This window comes from Peromyscus eremicus, chromosome 10 (genome assembly GCF_949786415.1).
Source record: "Peromyscus eremicus chromosome 10, PerEre_H2_v1, whole genome shotgun sequence".
In the NCBI taxonomy this organism is placed as follows: domain Eukaryota; kingdom Metazoa; phylum Chordata; class Mammalia; order Rodentia; family Cricetidae; genus Peromyscus; species Peromyscus eremicus.
In genome coordinates this window covers 91748101-91771752 of record NC_081426.1, presented here as the reverse complement: position 1 = coordinate 91771752, position 23652 = coordinate 91748101, and the positions used below count along the sequence as shown (strand labels likewise).

The following is a 23652-nucleotide window of genomic DNA, read 5'->3' as shown; positions in this document are numbered from 1 at the left end:
TTTCTGAAGTTTAGCTTTTGAAAAGATCTTGAATCTTGAATTAGTCCTTCAACCCTGTGTCATGTCTACACAGCCCGCCTTTCCTGTGATTGCTGATTTCGAGATTTCTCTCCCACAGGTTTACCTCTGCTCTCTCTCTCTCTCTCTCTCTCTCTCTCTCTCTCTCTCAAGACAGGATCTCTCTACATACTTCTACCTGTCCTGGAACTTACTCATAGACCAGGCTGACCTTGAACTCACAAAGCTCTGCCTGCCCCTGCCTCCCGAGTGCTGAGAATTCCAGAGCAGCCATCGGGATATGTCTGCAGTAGCTTACTCTCTATCTTTCGCCTGCACTCAACCAGTGTACAGAACACAGCCAGTGTGCCTTGAGCATTTTGTCACGGAACACGTTTGCTAACCCAAGAACAAGCAATGCATAGTGAGCATCTCTCTTAAGGCAGGGGAGGGGTTGACAAAGCATGCCTTGTTCCCACTCGACACACTGAAAAAAAAAAAATCTCTGCTGTCAGTGAGAAGAGGATGGCGGCTGACGCTTTAGGAATTTTGTTTCCAAGAGCCATATTGTCCTTGTCTGCTTTCCCCTCGGACCTGGTTAGAATGCGCAGAGGGCCACTGTGCCGCATCAGGAGTGGTCTTCAGACTAAGCCCTTCATGGCATGCGTTTGCAAGGCTCCCAGACTTCACTAGGTGGCCCAAGGGTGTGTGTCTTAAAGCAGACTTGAGTCTCCAAAAGAAAATGTCAGCTCTCTTGAATTATGTTGGGAGAGAAACGAGTTTCCACATGTTTTATGAGACACGACGAAGTGCTTGATACCATTTTATTCTTGCAGGTGATGAATTATTGGCTTTAGACACAAGTCCCCAGAGGAGTAACAAGAAGAAAAAGAAGAGGCCAATTTAAAATCTCTTGAAATTATCCTCAGCCCCTTTGACATTTTCCAGACTGCTCGGCTCACTTTAGTGTCTGAAATGCCTTGTGAGTGCAGCGAGGCGTGGCTTTGGCACAGCTCTTTGTTTTTTCCTGGCTTAGTCGTTCCGTCCACAGAACATTGCATCCTGGCTGTTTGAAATCCCTACTGAATTCGGAGAAACGATGTCTTGGCATCTGGCCTACTTCCCTAGAACATGATGTGATGTTGTCAACATGGGCCAGTCATTCCACTCGACAATATGTGTGCCTGTCTCATTCCCAGCCCTTGAACTATTAGCAAGAAGAGAGTGGAAACCTGGGCTTGCCATACTTTGCTGTGTTTCCTGCCTGACCACATTACTCTTACAATGTCACTTGTGAATAACTTGATCAGATTAGGGCGAATCATGTGGTTGGCCAATTGCGACTGGAAGGATTCTCCGGCGTCACTTTGTTGCACTATTAGGAAATGTGTCCGGATAGACCTGCCCAGTGTCTGCTGTCGATGCTCCTCTGTGTTCCTGCTGTCTAGTTCATGAGATCAGATGAGCGCAGACTGTTTGAGCAAGTCCGTCTGCCCTGCCAACAGCATGGAGGAAGAGCTGCCGGTGGAAATCGAGGGCCATGGGACCCTGAAGCTTGTTTTCACGGTGGTGTCAGCCGTGATGGTGGGTCTGGTCATGTTCTCTTTTGGATGTTCTGTGGAGATTCAGAAGCTGTGGTCACACATCAGAAGACCCTGGGGCATCGCAGTAGGACTGCTCTGCCAGTTTGGACTCATGCCCCTGACAGCCTATCTGCTGGCCATTGGCTTCTCCCTGAAACCATTCCAAGCGATTGCTGTCCTCATCATGGGGTGCTGCCCTGGGGGCACCATCTCAAATGTTCTCACCTTCTGGGTGGACGGAGATATGGATCTCAGGTAAGTCACAGGAGAGAAGCTCTCAGGGTTTCCCTGTCTCTGCCTGGGAGTCAAGGGCGCTTCTGTGCTTTAAAAAATCTTGCAACCTCTGGGTGCTCTGAGGGGAAGTACTACAAACATCACCTCTCTCAGCTCCAAGCTCACTCTGCTGCCAGCAGCTTCTGCTTTTTTCCGACAGCCTTTTCTATCCTGAGTGATGGGTGGGACTTGGTTCATGTGCAGCAACTACACTTCCTAAGCATGAACTCCTTCTATGCCTGTTGGCATCTCTAACCGTCATTTCCCAGGACATCACCAATAACCCCATATAGCTAAAGATACTGATGGTAATAGTAACAAGATGTGATCAGAACAAAGCCCCTGTGGCTCTCAGCAGGGTTTCCAGACTATCCTTCTTATGAAGCAACATTTTAAGTGACTGCCTGAAGGACTCCGGGGCAGCTGACAGCTACGACTGATTTTGGGAGCGCCATGGAGCTCTCAGGGTGATGAACTGTCTTGTTACCTTTGCCCTTTAGGTTTAAGCCAGAGCTTATGCCTACTTATGGGTAGATAAATACTCCGGGAGAAATGAAACTTTCTCATGTATTCACATTTTAACAGTGGTGAATGAATCACACAATTTTGGGGTCAAATGTTTTGATGAGAAGTATAACATTTGAAGAAAGAATTGATGAGTCCGTATTGGGGGAAAATAGAGTTAAAAACAATAGTCTTTCTAGATTTTTTTTTTTTTGCTCATAAACACACGTTTGCATCCTGCCTAGGGAAAATATTCCATATAAATTTAAATCTTTGCATGCGTATGCCATTTAATTGAGATTTACTGTACGATGAGTGAATGAATGAATGAGTCAATCAGTGAGTCAGACTTGATGACCGAAGTGGGAGTTGACCTCCGTGACTCAGCTTCAGGTCTCATATCTAGTTCTCTTGCATGTACCGAATATTTAGTGCATTGAGCAGATTTTTTACCTATACATTTTAATGGGTGCTTACCACATAGACAGCACGTAATTAACTCTCATATGACGATGCCTATTAGTTACCCACTTACGAGAGACTTGAAAAAAATTCTTGATAGTTTTGTATCTCCACTCCTATGCCACTACTTGAAGTTCAGTGAAGCTGTCCATTAATGCTCACATGACAGTCATGAAGTCTGGGTCCCAAGGATTTCTGGAAAGAAAAGGAGACTAGTGTTCATAGGTACCGGGAGGTCTGGGCTCTATCTTCTCTCCTGGGTTCTCATAGTCACCTTGTAAGTGGCCTTTCATTATTCTGAGAAAACGATTCAAGTTGGTTAAGTAGCTCAACAACAGCCACAAGGAGAAGAGCAGAGTTCACACTGGAATTCACATCTGGTTTATATCTGTTTGTAACTTAGGCAGTTTTTTTCCATGACATTTGGCCACATAACCGCGTCATCTGTTTGGAGTATGAGCAGAGGTCTTTAGCAGCGTTTTGAAACATTTCTGTTCTGGGAAAGAGAATATTTATTACCAACACCCTTGACTCATCAGCATTGTCACGGAAACGCCAACGAACAGAGTGTGTGTGGAAGATAAAGGCCATTTTGTTTCTTATTACCAACTTTATCTCTTTTATTTATTCTGATTTTGTTTTATTGAGACAAAGTCTCACATAGCCTGGGGTGGCTCTGAGTTCCTGATCCTTGTGCCCTCAGTGTCCTGGTGCTGGGATTACAGGTATACACCACCATGTCTGCCACCCACTCTGTCCTCAATCAGCTTTCTTGTTGACACAGGGTTTCTCTGTGTAGCCCTGCTGTCCAGGAACTTCCTTTGTAGACCAGGCTGGCCTTGGACTCAGAGATGTACCTACCTCTATCTCCCAAATGCTGAAATTAAAGGCGTGTGTCATCGCTCCTGGTTAATCAGTTATTAAACTTAAAAATAAAAGGATTTATTTATTTTAGTGTTTGTGAGTGTTTTGCTTGCATGTATGTCTATGTACCACATGCATGTCTGGTGCCAGATGAGACCCAAAGAGGGCATCAGATCCCCTGGAACTGGAGTTATAGCTGGCTGTGAGCTGCCATATGGGTGCTGAGGGTGGAACCTGGGTCCTCTGGAAGAGCAGCTAGTGCTCTTAACAACTGAGCCATCTCTTAGCCCTAGCATTTAAATATTGACCATAGTAACTTGCCTGAGAATACATACACATGTACACATGTGACGCAGAGCCAGGCACACAGTAGGCATGCAATAAATGTTAGCTGCTTTGCTTCTTTCTTTCTTGGCAAGCACTTTACCACTGAGTGCCCCCATCCTGTGCTTTTCCTTTTTCTAAAGTATGATTTTAAGTTTCACAAACATGAACAATACAAAATAAATGCTAAGAATAGAATAATATTTATTTTTGTATTTTTGAGATAGGGCCTTTCTGTGTTGTCCAGGCTGGCCTTGAGCTGAGAATAATCCTCCCCGAGAATTTTTTAAATGCTTGTGGATATAACACTAATAAATGCTTAAATCTCAGTTGAAGTTTCAAATAGAATATTCTGTCTTAATGAGTGGAACAATACCCGTATTCAGTACGTTGCTTCACAACTGGTTACCAACAAAAACCACATGGAGTAAAACTCAGTGGCCAGTCATTGACAGTCATTCTGGATGAAATTGAAGTGTGCTCAATCCCACATCTTTATTTCACAAATGGGGAAACTGAGGCGAAGCTCTTAGAGATGACACCAGGTACGGTTGGTTCTGTTGCTTTGCCTCCTTTATCAGTCTGGATGTGGTTTTTCACGTGTCCACCTTAAACAGGTGTTCTGGACTTGAGCGGGTGTCCACACACACGGCATGATGGTGCCAGGTGCCTTCCCAGGGCCCTGGGCTCCTCACCTTGTCTTCTCCTCCCCTAACGTCTATCTTGTTCCTCCCTTTGTCCCCTCAGCCCACTGCCAGGCCCACTCTCTTGCTGAGCTGTTCACAGCTCTGGCTTCCTGTCATCTTCCACTCTTGCTTCCTGGGGTCAGGCCCTAGTGAATTCTTTCATGGCCAATAGCTACATCTTCGCAGTGCTCTCTCCACATTCAGACTCTCGGTTATCATTTTGTTGAACATAGATAAAGCAGTCTCCAACAGCGGGTCTCTCTCTTGTTCATGAACTTCATTGATGGTACTCAGTATTGGAGAAAGTAGGGCTCCCTCAGCCCCTCTCCCCTTCTTCTGGGGGGTGTGGGATGGAACTCAGGAGGGGAGATGCTAGGTGGAGTGGGGGCTGAATTGGGGCAGGGACTCCCGCACAGCTGAGGGCCTTTCTCTTCCTCTCATGTTCTTGCTGGGGTTGGGTTGCCTGGGGATTCTTACTGCTTGGAGGCCATGAGGACTGTGAGAGGCACCACCCGGGTGCTGTTGCCAAATTCATTGTCATACCAGGAAACGAGTTTGGCAAAAGTGGTTATTGAGGGTGATGGGGCCTGCTGACACCCATCACGAACATGGGGGCGTCAGTCGAAGGGGATAACAACTCTCTCGGCTCCACCCTCCAAGTGGTCCCCAGCCTTTCTCATGGTGGTGAAGACACCAGCATCGCCTTGTTTGATGTTGGAGGAGTGTCACTCCTGGAGGATGGAGATGGCCTTCCCATGATGACAAGGCTCATTTTCTCAGCTTTGACTGTGCTGTGGACCTCTTTATGTGGGATCACACTGAAACATGCAGACTTGTAGTTGAGTTCAATGGAGGGGTCACTGATGGCAACAATATCCGCTTTGCCAAGGCTGAAGACCGCTCTGGTGACCAGGAGCCCGGTATGGTCAAATCAGTTCCCTCTGACCTTTACCACACGTCTTGGTTGAGACTGGCACTACCCGGGAAGATGTGGCTGTTCTTGGAGAGAGAAGGGGCAGAGAGGTCGGCTTCCATTCTCGTAGTTGGAAATGATAATACTTCCATCATGGTATTGACATATATACGCGGTATCCCAGCGCTTCCTGTAGTGACCAGTTTATGTCAGCTCTCCAGGTTTATTTCCCACCGACTCCTTAGATGAAAGTGGCCTCCAGCAAAACGAATTACTCATTGTTCACTAAACATACCCTGGTTTTCTCATTTCCATTTGCCCATGGTCTTCAAATATCCTTCGGTGCTAGCTGGCCTGATCTGTCTGCTCCAGTCACGGTACGATTCTCCCTAATTGGTCTAGAAAGAAATTGGTTGATACATACAAAAAGCTTAGGCGCAGTGTGCCAGGGCCTGGCTGAGAGGCCAAGCGTTTTTTTGCTGGACCCTTTCGAGTCATTGGGGATTAGTCAGATGTGGACTGATCGCTTCAGCTGGGAGACAACTTGGTTATTGTCCACATGCACTCTTGACCCGTCTCTGTCTCTGTCATCTCTGTCTGTGTGTGTGTGTGTGTGTGTGTGTGTGTGTGTGTGTGTGTGTGTGTGTTTAGACCCACCAGATCTGCTCACAGGATTCTGAAAGAGGAAGCATGCAAAGCATTGTAAGGCCTGAGTTTGAACCTTGCTCACTGTCTGTTCCCTCACATACAATACCAATGCAAACAGAGAGACCAGCCTGGTTCAGGGGTGGGGATGCTGACTGGCCCTTCATGGGCGGAACTACAAAGTCACATTGCAGAGAGCGTGAATAAGGAATTGGTAACATTTCCTGCAGTATGCTCTGTTTTAGATGGGTAGATTCTTGCTTTTGAGGGGAGAGCTCAAGAACTAGGCAGTGCCATGCAGGAGTTAAGAGCACCATGCAGGACACAGTAACAGGATGCATCACTGACTGGCAGAGTCATCTGGGCAGGTTACGGAAATTATCTATGCTGCAATGTCTCCACTTTTTCTTTTTATATTTATTTGTTTGGTTTATGTGTGTGCGTGCATGCGTACGTGCGTGCGATTGTGCATGTGTGTGTGTGTGTGTGTGTAGTTTAGATCTCTTACAATCCGACAGCTGACCTGTCATCTGTGGAGCAGGCATTAGAGCCCTGTGTCTGCTCAAGTTGCTGAGCACCATGGAGCCGTTGATCTCACTGCACCTCAGTTTCCATATTTGTTTTGATTTGTTGTGAGACAGGAGCTCATGTAGCCCAGGCTGACCTCAAACTCCATTCAGCTAAAGACGTCTTTAAATTCCTAGTCCTCCTGCTCCTGCCTCCCAAGTGCTAGAATCACAGCCACAGGCCACCGTGCCCGGCTCTCAGCTCCTACTTTGGTAAAGGACTCTCTGAGGTTCTTTTATCTTTAGATCATTATAAATTACACACAATAAAATGTACCATTGGAGCAATATCAAGTGGCATTAAGAACATTCACGTTTTTACACAGTCATTCTGCTTTATGTCTCATGTTTGACTCCTCGGATATATGTGACTCACACAACGTTTGTCTTTTGGGGTCTGGTTACTTAACTGAGCATAACACCCTCCGGGGTCCTCCTCCTCAGAGCATTCTGTTAGCATTCCTCTTCTGTTTGATGCTGAGTGCTATCCTGCTCACTCTCCAGTGGCCACTGAGTTGTTTCTAACTTTTGTTTCTTGTTTGTGACAAGGTCTCACTATGTAGTCCTGCCTGGCCTAGAACTCAGTATGGCAGCCAAACTGGCCCGGATCCTCCTGCCTCTGTCATCCTGAGTGCTGGGGTTACCAGCATGTGCCACCTTTTGACTACTGTGAATAATGTGGCATGAAATGGGTATCCAAGTGTCCTTACTTCCGGCTTTCCAGCTTGGATGTGTGCTTGAGTAGATCTGAGCAGTTGTTTTCTAAGAACCATGGGAAAGGGACGAGAAAGGAATGATAGAACCCAAGCTTCTCCTACCCATCCCTCCCTTTTTCTTTTTGAGATGATTGGAGTGTGCAGCTCTGGCTGCCCTAAGCTCATTGTGTAGACTAGGCTGGCCTCCAATGCATGAAGATCCACTTGCCTTTGCCTCCTAATTTTAACATTCCATCTGAGACTGTCTGAAGGAGCTGCCTGTTATCTGTCCCCAGAATGCCAAATATATAAGTTTTGGGTCACCTGCTAGAAGGTCTTGCAACTGTACAACTTGCTAGCCTCATCTACCAGATCTGTCAATTACTTGACGCTTGTTCATGTATGCTCAGTGCCAGCCTGGTGGTGGCAGGGCCTTGATAAAGGTGAGTGAGTGACACAGGGACAGGGTCTTTGCCAGTGTTACTATAATAGCTTTCCCCCAAATGAAAACTGTCTATTAATGCAATTCGGGACAGCTCGCACAACCTCTCAATATCTATGGAGGATGTATGTGTATATCCGTAATTACAGAAAAAGGCTTCTGGACACTAGCGGTAGTGACAGCTTTGACCAGTGAAGTCCTCTTGAGCTTCCTTCCATTTTTATATTTGTTTATTTTTGAGACAGGTCTCATGTAGCCCAGGCTGGCTTCAAACTTGAAACATAGCCAAGGATGACCTTGAACTTCTGACCCTCTTTTCCTCCCCGAGTCCTGCAATTACAGGCATGCATTCCCATGCCTGGTTTTCTCCTCTGAACTGAAGTCCTTGGTCCTTGGCAAAGACTTTAGAAATAGTACGTGATTCCTCAGGTCTGATCTGGTCTAGTGGGGACTATCGGCCTTTGGCCTCTGGATCTGATCTGATCTAGCCTTCGGCACTTCAGGTTTTTGGAGAGAGCTGAGATTGAACTTGTGTTGTTGCTTTTCTTAAAACTGTAACAAAGTACTTGACAGGAGCAATTCAAGGGAGAAGAGCTTTATTGTAGCTCACGGTGTCAGGGAAATGTCAGTCTGTCATTCTGCAGAAGGCATGGCAGGAGCATGGAGCGACAGCAGGTCACGGGGTACAGACCAGAGAATAAAGACAAGGCTGGCAGCCAGAGATGGGCAGCAGAGTTTCAAAAGGACTGCCCCGCACGACCTACCTCTGCCAGACAGAAGCATGCAACCTAGGCTGGCTTAGAGCTTGCTATGTAGACGAAGATGACCTTGGACTTCTGATCTTCCCTTCTTGACTTCCCAAGTGCTGGGATTACAGACGTGCGAAACCATGCCTATTTTCATGCAGTGCTGGGGATCAAACCCAGAGCTCCTTGCAAGCTAAGTTGAACACTCTACTGACTGCGCTACATCCCAGCTCAGACCTCAGCTTCCAAAGGCTCCATAACATTTAACTTAGTAGCACAAGCCACTGGGTTCTGAGTCTTTAAAATATGAGCCTACTGGGGGGCATCCCAGATTCAAGTAATACGTTAATTGATTTGTTATCAAGATAGAAATAATATCTGCATAGTTACTGTAAAAAGTGAGAAGCAAAAAAAAAAAAAAACATATGGAAGTTTGAGGTACAAAATGTGGCTTGCAGTACTCAGTACTCAATAAACGCTCGCTGTGAACTTCGTCCTAGGATGGTTTCTATGGATGTGATCTTACGGCACACTGGTGTCCATTTGGCTAACCAGATTTCTTCTTTTATAGATATGCCTTTAATGTGGAGAATTGGAGTCCTTGATTTTTTGGGTTTAGAATTAAAATAACATTTGAATAACTTAAGTCCCAAATGCAGAATGCTATTGACTACTGCCGTTTGGTGGAATGTGTGGATGCCCTTCACTTGCTGTAAGGGAGGTTCAGGATTTACCTGTTTGTCCAGTCCTGCTGAACCTGTCTCGTTATTCTCTGCAATAGCTGATGGTGCCATCCTTCCCTGTGCGAGTGCAATCTTGCTCTGTTGAGGTCAGATAATGCCAGCGATTTTCCACCATGTGAACAGTGGAGGGATGCAGTTAGCCACATCCTCTGTTGATGCCGCATTGGAATTTCTTGGCAGGCACTGGAAGGCGTGGCTTCCCATTATACATCAGGCAGTTTCTGTGCTTCTCCAGCTCGGCTGGTGTTTACGGCAGATGGCAGAGTACCAGAGCTTCCCTTGCCCCTCTGCAGCCACTATCAAATGTACCACAGGATCAAATGATTCTACAGAGATTGGGGGCAAGGTTTCACAGCCTAGCTGACATTTGGCTTTTTAAAGTGAGGAATCTCACTCTTTTCCTGCTGGAGCCAAAACCATATGGGGGTGGCAAGGTGCATTCCAGACTCCATAATTCAAGATTAAAGTGATGCAATGTAGAATTCCTTCCAGGACTTGGTAAGCAGAGAGCCAAGGCATACAGCATTGGTCAAGTATTTGGAAAACTTCCCTAGGTACCATCTCCATGGAAACAGGGTACCATCTCTGTGGAAACAGGCTTGAGAACTGTGGCAAAATGCTGATCTTCTTCTAGCTTAGCAAAAGACATCTTTGTTTGTTTTGGGTGTTGGGGATTGACCCCAGAGACTACTCTGAACAGAATAAAAAAGAAAGCTATGCAAGATTTCTTTTTATTTTTAGATGAAAAAGTTTGAAAAGGAAAATTTATGTGGAAATATTGACCCTATATATTTCTTTTTTCAAGACAGGGTTTCTCTGTGTAGCCCTGGCTGTCCTGGAACTCTCTCTATAAACCAGGTTGGCTTTTAACTCACAGAGATCCACCTGCCTCTCCCTCCTAAGTGTTAAAGGCATGCACCACCATTGCCCAGCAACCCTATATTTTATGGAGACAATTTAATTAAGAAAGTCTGGTACTTGTTTAGGAAAAAAACAAAATTACTTACCAATGGCCTAGATTAGAGCTTTCCAAAAATATTTGAATAAACTTGGGCATTTAATTAGTATATGATAAAGAAAGTACTTCAGTTTTGTGAGAAAAGTGTAGCCACACACTTGCCTCTCAAGACAAAAATAGCTTCATATCTTATACCATATAAAATAGAAATGTAAAATGAGTTAAAATATAAACATAGACTATGAAGCCATAAAGAAGAAAAATGTAGGGCTGATGTCTGAATGCCCCCAGGAACGGAGGATATCTTCACAAGAATGAGAAACTTAGAGGGCATGAGAGAACAATAGCCTTTTGTTGTTTCGTTTGTTTGTTTTTTGAGACAGGGTCTCGATATGTAGCACTGACTAGCCTGGAACTCACTGTGTAGACCAGGCTGGCCTTGAACTCACAGAGAACCACCTGTCTCTGCCTCCTAAGTGCCGGGATTAAAGGGGTACGCTATCACACCTGGCAAAAATACCCAACAGCCTTAACTATATAAATTTTAATTATGAGAAACATCAAGCAAAGTCAAAGATAAACAGTAAATTTATCAAAAAGATTTAAATCACACATAATGTTATATACCTTGATTTCCAAAGAGCTCCCCCTAGGTAAGAAGAAAAGGTCAGATAAGGCAGACCGTTCAGCGGGGAGGACAGGAAGAGGCTGGAGAAGTAAGTGTGTAAAAAGGTGATAGTGAGATCTGTCTCTCAATGCTCTCGGGAGACGTCAAAGGGCCTGACCACATCTAGAGCAGCCCACTGCAAATGCAAGCTTTGGGAAAGTGTCTAGAACAGAAAATACCAGACTTTTGGTGCCGGGATTTCACTTTGGAGGAGCTGTGCTGTAGAACTGAGAGTCATTTCAAGTCAATGCCTGTTCCTAGTCAGAAGGTTGCACAGTATCTGTTTGGAGGAGAATTTTAATTCACTCTGTCATCTCTCATGGATTCCCTCTCTCAGATTCTGTACGTTGGTTCATGCTTTCCAGTGTTCCGTGTTGGGAGTCAGTGACTACAGGCTCTTCTGTATCCAATGGGAATCTCACTCGGTGTTCGGATGGCTTCTTAGTATTTAACAGTACTTTGCACCATACAGGTTTAACTTATTCAAGCCCCAAAGGGGGTTAATAAATTCTGGCATGCTTTCTTTAGACCTGAGAGCAGTGAGCTCTGAGTAATACATGCCACATAATCTCTGAGGAAGTGGGCCCTGGAGTTGCTTTGAAAAAGTGGGTTCTAGGAATTGCTTTTGGTAAAGACCAAATTCTTAATTTTTTTGAGACAAGGTCTCACTGTTGTGTAGACCCGGCTGGCCTTGAACTCACAGAGATCCACCTGCCTCTTTCTATCCACTGCTGGGATTAATGGCGTGAGGTACCACATCTGGCCCAAGACTGCATATTAAAGTAAGTAAGGACCAGGTTCTCGGTTTCTAGCTCTCCCTCCTAAGCATTTTCATTTTACTTTCAGCATCAGTATGACAACCTGTTCCACGGTGGCTGCTCTGGGAATGATGCCCCTCTGCCTCTACCTCTACACCTGGTCCTGGAACCTTACACAGAATCTCACCATTCCATACCAGAGCATAGGTCTGTATGGGGATGGGTAAGAGTGGAGAGAGCAATGGCAATTGTGCAGATAACAGATAATTTCCAATCTCTTTATGTGGTGTTTAGCATTGTCCAAATCAATCCTATTAGTTTCTAGCTCTAGTTCTACTTCGTATACTTTCAGGGTTGAAGAGGTTGAGTAACTTGACGAAGACCATGCTGTGTAGAACTGAAATTTAAACTCAGCACTCTGACTCTAGCATCTAGGCTCTTAACCCCCAGGTGCCAGCTTTTGCTGGTGTAGTGACATCCCCTAGGCAGGATGTTTATGAAGAAGAGAGATTTACAGAGCTCACAATGTGTTTCACACAATGTCTCACAATGGCTAGGTGTCCACAACCCATGGCGCATCTTCTTACGAGCCCTGCTCCGTGGCTGGGAATTTCATAGACTTAGAGGGACCACTCTCATTTCTAACCATTATATTTCCGTTATCTCTGAAGTCCCTGTGGTTGATTTTTGTAGGATTCTGAGAGAAATGGTGGCCCAGGTGTGATGGAATTTATGAGTAGTACAGACCCTTCACATATTGTCTTTCAAAGCTCTTGACTACTAGCAATAGAAATTGCTGAGAAAGTATGGGGCATTAGGGGAGAGGGGACACTTTCTGATAGATTGTCTTTCTTTTCTAGGAATTACCCTTGCGTCCCTGATTGTTCCTGTGGCCTTTGGTGTCTATATGAATTATAGGTGGCCAAAGCAAGCAAAAGTCGTTCTTAAGGTCAGCACCCCCTCCTACACACAGCACATCACCAGACGCAGAGACTCAAAGGCTGAACCAATGAGCTGTCCCAGTACAGCCTGTTTCCTGCCCTCTGGCTGGGCGCCATACTTTGTCCCTCCCATTGGCCAACACACGTTTGTGATACCTTGGAAAACATGATGTTCTTAGTGACAGAAACATTCAGGTCTGACATGGGCTGAGATGGCCAGGACCTGTCCCTCTCCTGGGCTTCCCACAAGCACTTACAAGGTGAAGCTCCTCCCTGCAGTGTGCACAATGGAGCTTCAGTGTGTGGGATCCTGGGTGATTTCTTAGGAGAACAGGATGAAGGGTTGTCTTGACAAAGCATTCCCAGGCACACACCACTGGAGATGTAATTGGTATACACAAGCAAAGGCTGCTGGCCTCATCAGTGACACTGTGTGAATGAAATCATCCCGAAGGCACGGAGGGGTGGCCACGGAATGGTGGGAACCTGGGTATCCTATCTTCCCGTGCTTTACAGTGCTGTCTTGTCTACTTGAGACATAAGTGTTCTTGCTAAAATGACTTTTAAAATCACCTCGGAAGACACAGGTTTGTGCTTCTTTCTTTGAAGCTGAAAAAAGAATCTCAGTTGTATTTTACATGTATAAAGAAATGAGCGTTTGGGGGCAAATTGGAGGTTCAGCAAAAATGTCTGTTTATTGCAGCTTGGAGTTTATGGTCTGGTTCAATCTAAGCTCCCTCTGCCTCTATGGGCTGTGTTCCCAGTTGAACAATGTCCAAGGAGAGCGAGAGAGGACAGGTGAGGGAGGTCCGTGGTGTGTGCGTGCGTGTGTGCGTGCGTGCGTGCGTGTGTGCAGTGCTGGGTTGTCCTCATGGGATATGGCCCCTTCCTTCCCACACTCGTCACTGTCACTTTAAAAGGAGAACATTCCCAGTGGGAAATGTTTACAGAACAAGAGGACAGCGTGATTATGGAAACTTTCTTTTCAAGTACTTTGTCATTATTTTTCTCAAAGGGTCATTAAAGGACAACCACAATTAAAAACACCCCACTTCAGTCTCTCTGTGTACTTGTGATTTTGTCTGTGTCAGTGAGAAACCAGATACATTTTCTGGATGTCAGTTTTGTTATCTGTAGAGAGTAGGTTTGAAAACTCCTTTCTTGAGTCAGGCGTGGAGGAACATGCTTGTAATCCCAGCCCGTGGGGCAAGGAGGCAGGAGGATGAGACGTTCAAAGTCGTCTCTGCTACATAACAAATTCAAGCCCAGCCTGGCCACAGGAGACCCTCCCTAGTGTCCTCCCCCAACCAAATAAAATTTTTCAGCAATTATATGGGATTTATGCTAAAATAAATTAAATGATATACATAAACTAGAGCCCACAGTTTAGTCATTATTTTAGTGTTTTTATTTGTTTGTTTGTTTATTTATTTGTTTTTTTGAGAAAAGGTTTCTTTGTGTAACAGTCCTGGCTGTCCTGGAACTCGATTTGTAGACCAGGCTGGCCTCGAACTCACTGAGATTCACCTGCCTCTGCCTCCTAAGTGCTGGGATTAAAGGTGTGCACCACCACCACCCAATGTGTTTTTTGTTTATTTTGAGGCAGGGTTTCACTGTGTAGCACAGGCTGGCCTAAGGTCATGGTCCCACTGCCTCAGCTTCACAAATAGCTAAGATCAGGGGCACGTGCCAACAGGCCTGATACAGTGTATCTTCCCCTAGCCTTGGTCCCATTTGGGTTTCACACAGTTTCCCAGTAATGTACTCACGATGGATGCTAAACTTTGACATCGCTTTTGAGAGAGAAAGAAGAAATTTTGATAGTGAGAGCTTTATGTGTGTTTCAGCATTTCCTGCTAGGTGGGAGCCCCATGTCCCTGCTGTTTTGTTTGTTTGTTTTGTTTTTGTTTTTTTGTTTTTTTGGGGGGGGCAAGGTTACTGTGTATAGCTCAGGTTGTCTTGGACTCAGGCTGGCCTGGAACTTGTAGTAATCCTCCTGCCTTTGTCTTCTGAGTGCTGGGGTTCTAGATATATGCTACAGCTCCCAGCCAGATTTTGTTTTCATTAAGTCACAAAAATCAGAGACAGTACTCATGTGAGAGAGGATAGAGTATTCCTCCTCTTCCTGTGAGCTCAGACTGTCTAGTGGACATGGGTACATCTTTGTTTTGGGAGAGAGAAGCAGGAGTGTAAGCAGTAGGATGTGATTGGTGGCTCAAAGGGGGATGGTGAGGTAGGGGGGCAGGTAAGACAGACTGTGGACAGGTAGTTACCGGAAAGGGGCCTTTGGTGTTGGGGGCGTCAGCTGCTGCTGTCATTTCCCTTTCTGAGGTGACAGGTTTGGTTCAATGTGTCACTTAGAGATCCTGGGACCTGTACAAGGTAACTAGGTCATGGAAGTATCGCTCTTGGAAGGCATGAGTTGGGAGGCCTTGAGTGGTGGGTTAGCGCCTGTGCGGGTGGCTTGCTGCAGGGAGGCCTGACGCTGTCCCCGAGTTCTTCCACACGCGCACTGTCTACCACTCTCGTGCGCTTACACTGCAGTGATGCCATCCGTCATGGGACTTCGTCAGTGCCGAGGGACGCCATTGCTCCTGTCTCCTGAACTGTGAGCTGAACGAACTCTTCTTTATAGAGCGAGCGCTTTGTAAGCATTAGAAATAGACTAAGACAGGCAGACGTTGTCAGAGTCCAGTCAGTGCACAATTTCGTCTTATTTATAAAAACCAAGTCTTTCTGGCTCGCTTCTTGGAGAGGAAATATGCTGATCCTAAAATAGGAAGAATTACAATCGTGTCCAACCCCACTAATTTATAACTGGGTTCAGTCTCTTGACTATTTTGGAGCTGGGGTTTTCCTAGATGCAGTCATCCTCCTATTCAGTCCGCCTTCCCTGGGTCCAGGTGTCTGAGGTAAATTCCAGAAATAAACACCTCATGTGTTTTAAAGAGGGCAGCATTACTTAGTGTGATCAAATCTTGCCCTGTCCTGTTTAGAACATGAGTTGTCCCTTCGTCCATCACGTCAAACTGTGAATGCTGTGGAGGTACCAGGCCCAAGTTCTAAAGACACCTTTATCAGAGCCTTCAGGTCCTTCTGCAGAGCCCTTCCCAGACCAGCAGATCTTAAACACTCATTCTCTTTAGCATCTAATTAGCTTTCATTGTCAGCTTGACACAGTTCTCTTATCTGAGAGGAAAGCCTCACTTGAGGAGTTTCCTGGATCAGACTGGCCTTTGGGCATGTCTGTAGAGTTTGTCTTATTAATTGATGCGGGAGGGTCCAGACCACTGTGGGTGGCACCATCCCTAGGCAGATAGTCCTGGGCTGTAAGAAAGTTTACTACACTGGGAGAGGGAGCTTCGGGGATTCAGCCCCTAAGAGGCGACATATGCTCCAGTGGGTGGCCGCCTCCCTTTCCACACACTGGCAGCTGTAATTGAATCTTGTGGGTTAAAAAAAGAGGGAGAGAACACATGAAATTGGGAGGGAATATGGTAGTAAGGTAGGGAGAAGCAGAGGAGAAGATGAGGGTGGATTTGATCAGAGCCCACTGTATGCACGTATGAAACTTCCAATAAATAAAAATGAGATTAGTTTAAAAATATCTTAAAGTCTTCAACATTTTCCCATGAAAGATTACATATTTATATAATATAAATAATGTATATGTAATATACATTTAAAAAAATATTTTTTAAAAAGAAAGAAAGCTAAACACGAGGCGGAGATCACAGCATTTCCCTGTGATTCCTGCCTTGAGTTCTTTCAGGAATGGACTGAGACCTGGAGGTGTAAGCCAAGTAAACTCTCTTCTCCTAGCTGCTTTGGGTCAGTGTTTGATCACAGTAAGAGACAGGAAACTAGAATGCACCAGTGTTAGCTAATCCTTTCATTATTTCTGTTATTTCCTATTTATTATTGGCATGTACTATGCCTGTGTGTTTTTTGTACCATTATACACTGTTCCTGGTCAGAGACAACCCATCTGTTATTTTACTTAGTTGTTAACCTACTTCATCAGTTATGCCTGGGACGAAAGAGCATATGCACTATGTATTATACAGGACCCAGCACTCACTTTATCACTGGGCACTGGGGAACACACTCCTGTGCATAAGGGAAGGAAGGGGACTTTAACAGGAAACTTGATGTGACAACCTGAGTTCTTCTAGAACGCCTGAAGTTCAAACCTTTACACCTGTGCTGAGCATCACGGAGGGCAGAGCCTCAGATGTGACTCCCCAGCACTTACCGTGTGGCTTTGCTGTAGGTCGGGGCCATCGCTGGCGGCATCCTTCTTCTGGTGGTGGCAGTTACTGGTGTGGTCCTGGCGAAGGGATGGAATACAGATGTCACTCTTCTCATCATCAGTTTCATTTTTCCTTTGGTCGGCCACGTCACTGGCTTCCTGCTGGCGTTCCTCACCCACCAATCTTGGCAAAGGTATGGTTACATAACCTACAAGGGGTGTGTGTGTGTGTGTGTGTGTGTGTGTGTGTGTGTGTGTGTGTTCAGGACTCAGATTGTCAGACCTGTGTATGCTAGACACAAACTCTACTTCTTTGATTCATGCCAGGCTCTCTAAGCTTCTCTGAGGCAGGTGCATTGAATACACACCATGCCAGGCTTTGCTCACTGTGTCAGGAAACAGGAAGGTTTTGCTTCGCTTGTGGTCAGGAAGATCATGGTAATTCTTTATGTAGACAAAAGCCACATGGATGGGGGTTATCTAGTCAGGGTTACCATTGCAGCAATGAAACACCTTGGCCAAAAACAACCTGGGGAGGAAAGGGTTTATCCAGCTTCCACTTCCACATTGGAGTCCATCACTGAAGGAAGTCAGGGCAGGAACTCATACAGGGCAGGAACCTGGAGGCAGGAGCTGATGCAGGGGCCATGGAGGGGTGCTGCTTACTGGCTTGCTTCCTGTGACTTGCTCAGCCTGCTTTCTTATAGAACTCAGGACCACCTGCCCAAATGGTCCCTCCCATAGTGGGCTGCTGGGCCCTCCCGCATCAACCACTAATTAAGAAAATGCTCCACAGCTGGATCTTGTGGAGACATTTACTTAATTGAGTTTCCCTCCCTTCAGATGACTCTAGCCTGTGTCAAGTTGATGTAAACTGTCAGCACAGGCGGTAGGATTGAGATCATAGTAGGGCATGAGTAAATTTTAAGAAGTTAAATCCTTGTTCATTGTGCCAGATTTTTAAAGAATTACTAGTTAAGAATAATACTTACAGGAATTAGTCTTAAATCTTATCATTTGGATTTGGGTATACATTTATAAATATTGTAAAATCTTAAAAGTGATAATACTCCATGTTGGCATGCATGCCATGGGATGAATGCCATAAAATAATAATGAGGGGGAATGGTGACAGAAGCCAGCATTAACTTTCTGAGAGGCAACTTAGTGCTGGATTGGCAGTCTCACATGTGTTCTGGCTATTAACTCAGTACTTTTTATTCTGGCTGAGAACAGGGTCTTGCTATGCAGACTTGGCTGACCTTGAACTCCACGTCCTCCTGTCTCAGCCTCTTGAGTGTTGGGATTAAAGGTGTGTGTCACCACACTCATCAGTAATCTATTCTAGAGTTATCTCTATCAGATATACACATGAATATTGATATAATAAGATGCTAATTGCAGTGCCCTTTTCTAAAGGTAAAAATGGAAACAATTTAAATATCTAACAACAGGGTCATGTTTATTTATGCTGCAGACATGTGACGGGCACCATGCCTTAATCTCAATGATGTTGGGCGATGCTCCAGAGCTGAATGTTAGTTAAAAATTTTTGGTTTCTACTTTGTGGAAAAAAGGCAAAAAAGAATATGGAAAAATAGTGGAAGAAATGGCAATTCTGAGCTGGGAAGTTAAGGGTGATTTCAGTTCTTTCGTATCTCCTGGGAATAGTTTCTGTTTTTCAGTAAGTGGATTTATTTTTGAATCTGGAGAGTAATTACAGGAAAGTGGCTGGATTTGAAAGCCTGCTGGGGAAGGCTCAGCTTGGTCTTGAGCTGCTCCCATCCCCCACCCCCAACCCACTCCCATCTCCCACTGAGCATTGCACAGGCACTGGGTGAGGCTCCACCCTGCTCTCTCCTTGTTGGACCTGACAGGTAGCTGTGATTATTCCACCAATGAGCAAGACCTTCAGAGATTAGGACATAACCAAGTTCCTATAGCTACAAAGTGGAGTTTGGATTCGAACCTGGGTTTGTTTCCAAGGTCAATGGTTAGGGTCATAGACTGTTGAATGATGGAGATTGATGACTGGATCTGGAGAGAGAGTAAGAATTGTTATGGCCAGATGTTGTCAGCTGTCTGGTCTTTCTCATAGCCTGACAAAGATGGGCCAGAGATAACCGCATTTGCTCTGTGAATGGTCCAGGTGGGTTGCAGCTTTGTAGTGTTAAGACATTGAGCTAGGAAGTTTGAGGGAAGGGCACTTTGCATGGAGGTAGGAGGATACAGTGTGTCAGAGAACCTGCCACTCAAAGGTATTCCCGCCCATCTCACTCCCTTGTTGCCCCCACATGGAATCCCAGCTCCACCTGAGCTCCACCCGAGCACCTTTGGATGTTGACTTCATGTATGAAGGCTACCGGCGCCTTACAAACCGGAGACGAACGGAATTGCTCTATCCACCCTCCAAGCTCCTGCCATTGCTTCCTTTCTTTCTCATTTTTCATGTTCAAGTCAGATTTATTCCATTATCTGTGAGTAGAAAGCCACAGATGTAAAAGGGTAGGAAACGAGGGAAATTTATTATTGAACTTTTCACCAGAAGCAATCTTCCCTGATGTGTGCTTTCCACCTAGAGTTTTGGCATGCTTTTTAGTGTGTTCAGTTTCACACCTCTGACTCAGTTTCCCACTCTCGTCTCCTCCAGTCCTCCTCTGCATGCGAACTGGCTTGTAGTGCGAGAAGTGCCTCCTGAAGAAGCCACGCTCACACTTGTGCCTGCAGCTTTCCTGGTTACACTCCCCTGATGTCGCTCACCTCTTCCGTAGCATCTCAACTCCGCCGAGCTCTCTGGAGCCACTGTGCCCCTTCGCTGAGTTTCTGTAGCATCTCCTGGCCCTGAGCATTGTTGCAAATTGTTCTTGAGTCTTTTCTGGTGTGCATCTTGTCCTTCTACCCCAATTCCTGGGCCAGGGTTCTTGAGACACTATTCCACAGGGCATCCTTGCTGTATACAGAAGGGGATCCCAGGAATAACTGTCAATGAACACATCCTTTCCGTTGCCTGAGCCCAGAGCTTATACTTGTCATTATGCGAAGGGAACATTCTCAAGGGTGGTTCTTCTTGCTAGTTCACGACTCTTGAATCTCTTCACTGCCAGGTGCAGGACGATTTCTATAGAGACTGGAGCTCAGAACATCCAGCTGTGCATTGCCATGCTGCAGCTGTCCTTCACTGCCGAGTACCTGGTCCAGCTGTTTAACTTTGCGTTAGCCTACGGACTCTTCCAAGTGCTGCATGGGCTCTTCATTGTCGCAGGTAGATGAATTCCCTCTGCACACCAGTAACTGACTTGTTAACATTTTCAAGCCTACTCTGTATGTCCTGCTCTTGTGATATAATTTTAGCCTCATACTTTTGGGGACCATGAAGTATAAGGCCAGGATACTTTCATGCAATGGATGTTTCCCAGAAAATATTTAAGAAGCCATTGAGTGAGATCTTATAACCACAAACAACTACACTGTAAAAACCACCCCTCTAGCTTTTATGTCCTGCCTTGCTCAGAGCATTGAGCTCAGTTACTTCTGGGCTGCAGAGACTACAACCTGAGCTCAGCGTCTGTGAAGGATTTTTCAAATACAAATCTGAAATTTTATGCATACACGTGCCTACACATGCTGTTCTCCTGCCTGCTCAGCCAAATATGCATTACTTTGGGGTTAAATCCTTATGTATGGAAGGTAAATTGCAAGAAGGTATAGATACACATATGTACACATACATTTATTTATTTTGGTCTTGGTCCCTGGAATAGGCTCTAGTAAGGTTCGTGATTACTGATAAAAACTGATTGTACACAATATGCTTTTCTGTTGCTGTGATAAAATGCAGTACCCAAAAGCAACTTGTAGAATTGTAGAAGAAAGACCTCATTTTGGCTTACAGTGAGGGAGTGAAGAGAGAGAGAGAGACAGAGGCAGAGACAGAGACAGAGACAAAGACAGACAGAGAAGGAGAGAGAGGGAGAGACAGACAGAGACACACAGAGAGAAAGAGAGAGGGAAGGAGAGAGAGAGGGAGAGAGAGACAGAGAGAGAGAAAGAGAGAGAGAGAGAGAAGAAAGTGTGTACATAATGGGAAGGAGGCAGGGGAGCTGGAGGCTGGCTGATCATATTTCAACAGCACACAGGAAGTAGAGGGAGTGCAGGAAGCAGAGTCAAGCTGTGAAGACCCTCAGACTGTGTCCTCAGTGAAGCATTTCCTCCAGCAAGGCTCTGTCTCCCAAAGTTTACAGTACCCGGCACTGGGGACCAAGCATTGAGATACATGAGCCCTGGGGACCTGTTCTCACACTAACCCCCACACATACTGACTATTATATGCTATTGTAACAATGTAATTAATGCTGTGATAACAATGATGTAAGGAACACCTGGGGTTGGGGGTTTCCCATGGGATACTGAAATACTATTAGAACAAGCTCCTGTTTCTGAAACCCAAAGTTTTTGTTTGTTTGTTTGTTTTTGAGACACGGTTTCTTTGTGCAGTTTTGGAGCCTGTCCTGGATCTCGCTCTGTAGACCAGGCTGGCCTTGAACTCACAGAGATCCACCTGACTCTGCCTCCAACGTGCTGGGATTAAAGGCCTGTGCCACCACTGCCCAGCTCCCAAAGTTTTCAAGAAACACCATGTTGAGCTTCTTTGCATTCCTGTCCTACCACTTGGACAAGTGCCTGATGCACAGTGAGCACCCCACAAGGGTTTGTTGACTGACTGAGTGAACAGGCTCTGAGAGATCTGATAAAGGAATCCCACTTCTAGACGGAAAGAAGCATTCTGATGCGGCACACCCTTTCATTCCAGAGCTTTCTTGGCTCACTCCCCCCGCCCCACCCGTGTTTCCACCCGTCTCATGCAAACTAAGCAACTCTCCCCAAGCACAGATGAGTGTGTGGGGACACAGCAGTCCCCCAGCTGTGCTCCTTGATCAGGTGACTTTTAACGCTGTTTGTTTGTTCCACCTAGCCTATCAGGTGTACAAGAGGAGGCAGAAGAGCAAACACAGGAAGCAGCACCCCGATTGCCCAGAGGTCTGCTACAAGAAGAAGCCCCGAGAGACCAGTGCTTTCCTGGAGGAAGGTGATGAAGCTGCTGTAACTCTGGGGCCATCAGAGCCAGAACAGCAGCACAGGGATGCTGAGTAATCAGCCACATTCCGTCATGTGACTAGTGGGAGACAATAGGCCAGTAAAGATGTTCATTGTGATGTGCAATCATTGGCAGGACTGTGTGGATAAGCAACAGAGAGTTGGATTCTTACGTTTTTCGTCCCTGTCTCTTGTGGGACAGCAAATGGTGGCAAGGTGGCTGGCAGTGAGCAGTAGGCATCTCCGGGCGAAGCTGGCCTCCTGTTGTGGATTTTAACCCAAGAGAGAGAACATGGCGTATGGAGATATCACTCACACTGCAGGATGGAGCGGGTCTAGATCCACATGGCTTCTTGGCGTCAAGCAGGTACTCTGGAGTTCTAGGGAAGAGATACTAAAGGAAAATGAGCTTCAGCAACACAATTTTTAAGGGATCAAGCATCTTGCAATTTTGTTTATGTGTGTAATGCAAGTTTAGAGAAAATCTGAAGAAGACGTGAAGAATCTAAAAAGTAAGTATCTGAGCTATTCCAGAGAGGAACAGACAAGTGCCTGAAATTTCCAAAACAGACTCATGGCACTTGCCGCGAATCTCCAAAACAGCAAAGACGATCCTTGAGTATCCTGTGCACCAAATCATCTAAAAAGCTTGGAGCTTATTTCCTGTGTGTTCTGACTATCGACTGACGAGTATCTCAGAACATCTCTTTATACACCTGTCTGTGTTATCTACCTCATCCTTTAGAACAGTGGCTACGTTCAAGTGTTGTGTTATATAGGACTGACTGTAATTTATTTAACTCGTCTTTCTTAGTGGGTATTTCGATACCTTCCAGTGTAGTGCTGCTGTGAACCCTAACCCTCACACCCATGTCTTGTAGACTCCTTCCTGCAGCTCTCTACTGGGCAGGTCCACTGCTCCTAAAATCTTGGACAGGGCTCTGTTGTTCAATCTGAATCTGTTGTTCAGAAATGATTTTTTTCTTCGCTTTGATTTGTGAAAACGTCTCATTAAAGTTATATCAAAATCATGAACCAGAACACTTTTATGCTCATTTCCTTCTTTATGTGTTTGACCTGCTTTTTTCCCCACACTATTTTTAGTTTGCCTTTTTTGAAGACAGGATTTCACATCGTAGCCCAGGGTGGTTTTAAGCTTTCCAAAATCCTCCTGCCTCAGCCTCTCCAGTGCTCAAAACTGCAGTGTGATCCACTGTGCTGACTACTTCCCTCTTACCGTGATCTAGGCAGCTGCATTTTTCCTGTGTGTCATCGAGGCTCTCTCAGCTTTGGTTTCCTTATTATGTCTGTTACTGTAGACTTACATTTTTCACACATTTTAGCTTGATCAGTCTTTTAGAAAATGTTGTAAAGACCAGAAGTTGGGATGTTAATTTTTTATGTGGATTAAGAACAGTCGTATGCCCCTGTGGAGATGCTCATGGCCCCTCTTCAGATGGTTGCTCTCTACAGGGGGTATTTGCCCCTGTGGTAGGTGGTGTCTGGCAATGAGTAAAATCCACACCTCCCTACCCTGAC

At 45.5% G+C, this 23652-nt stretch overlaps 1 protein-coding gene across 1 annotated transcript; it reads left to right on the top strand.

Annotated features, from left to right (window-relative positions):
• The first annotated feature begins 869 nt into the window (after positions 1-869).
• On the top strand, positions 870-23154 carry Slc10a6 (solute carrier family 10 member 6). Its single transcript, XM_059274849.1, has 6 exons — positions 870-1835; positions 11915-12033; positions 12687-12775; positions 17041-17213; positions 20124-20281; positions 21992-23154. Exons 1-6 carry the CDS (start codon positions 1459-1461, stop codon positions 22168-22170), a joined length of 1095 nt encoding a protein of 364 aa, XP_059130832.1. The 5' UTR covers positions 870-1458; the 3' UTR covers positions 22171-23154.
• Positions 23155-23652: the final 498 nt, after the last annotated feature.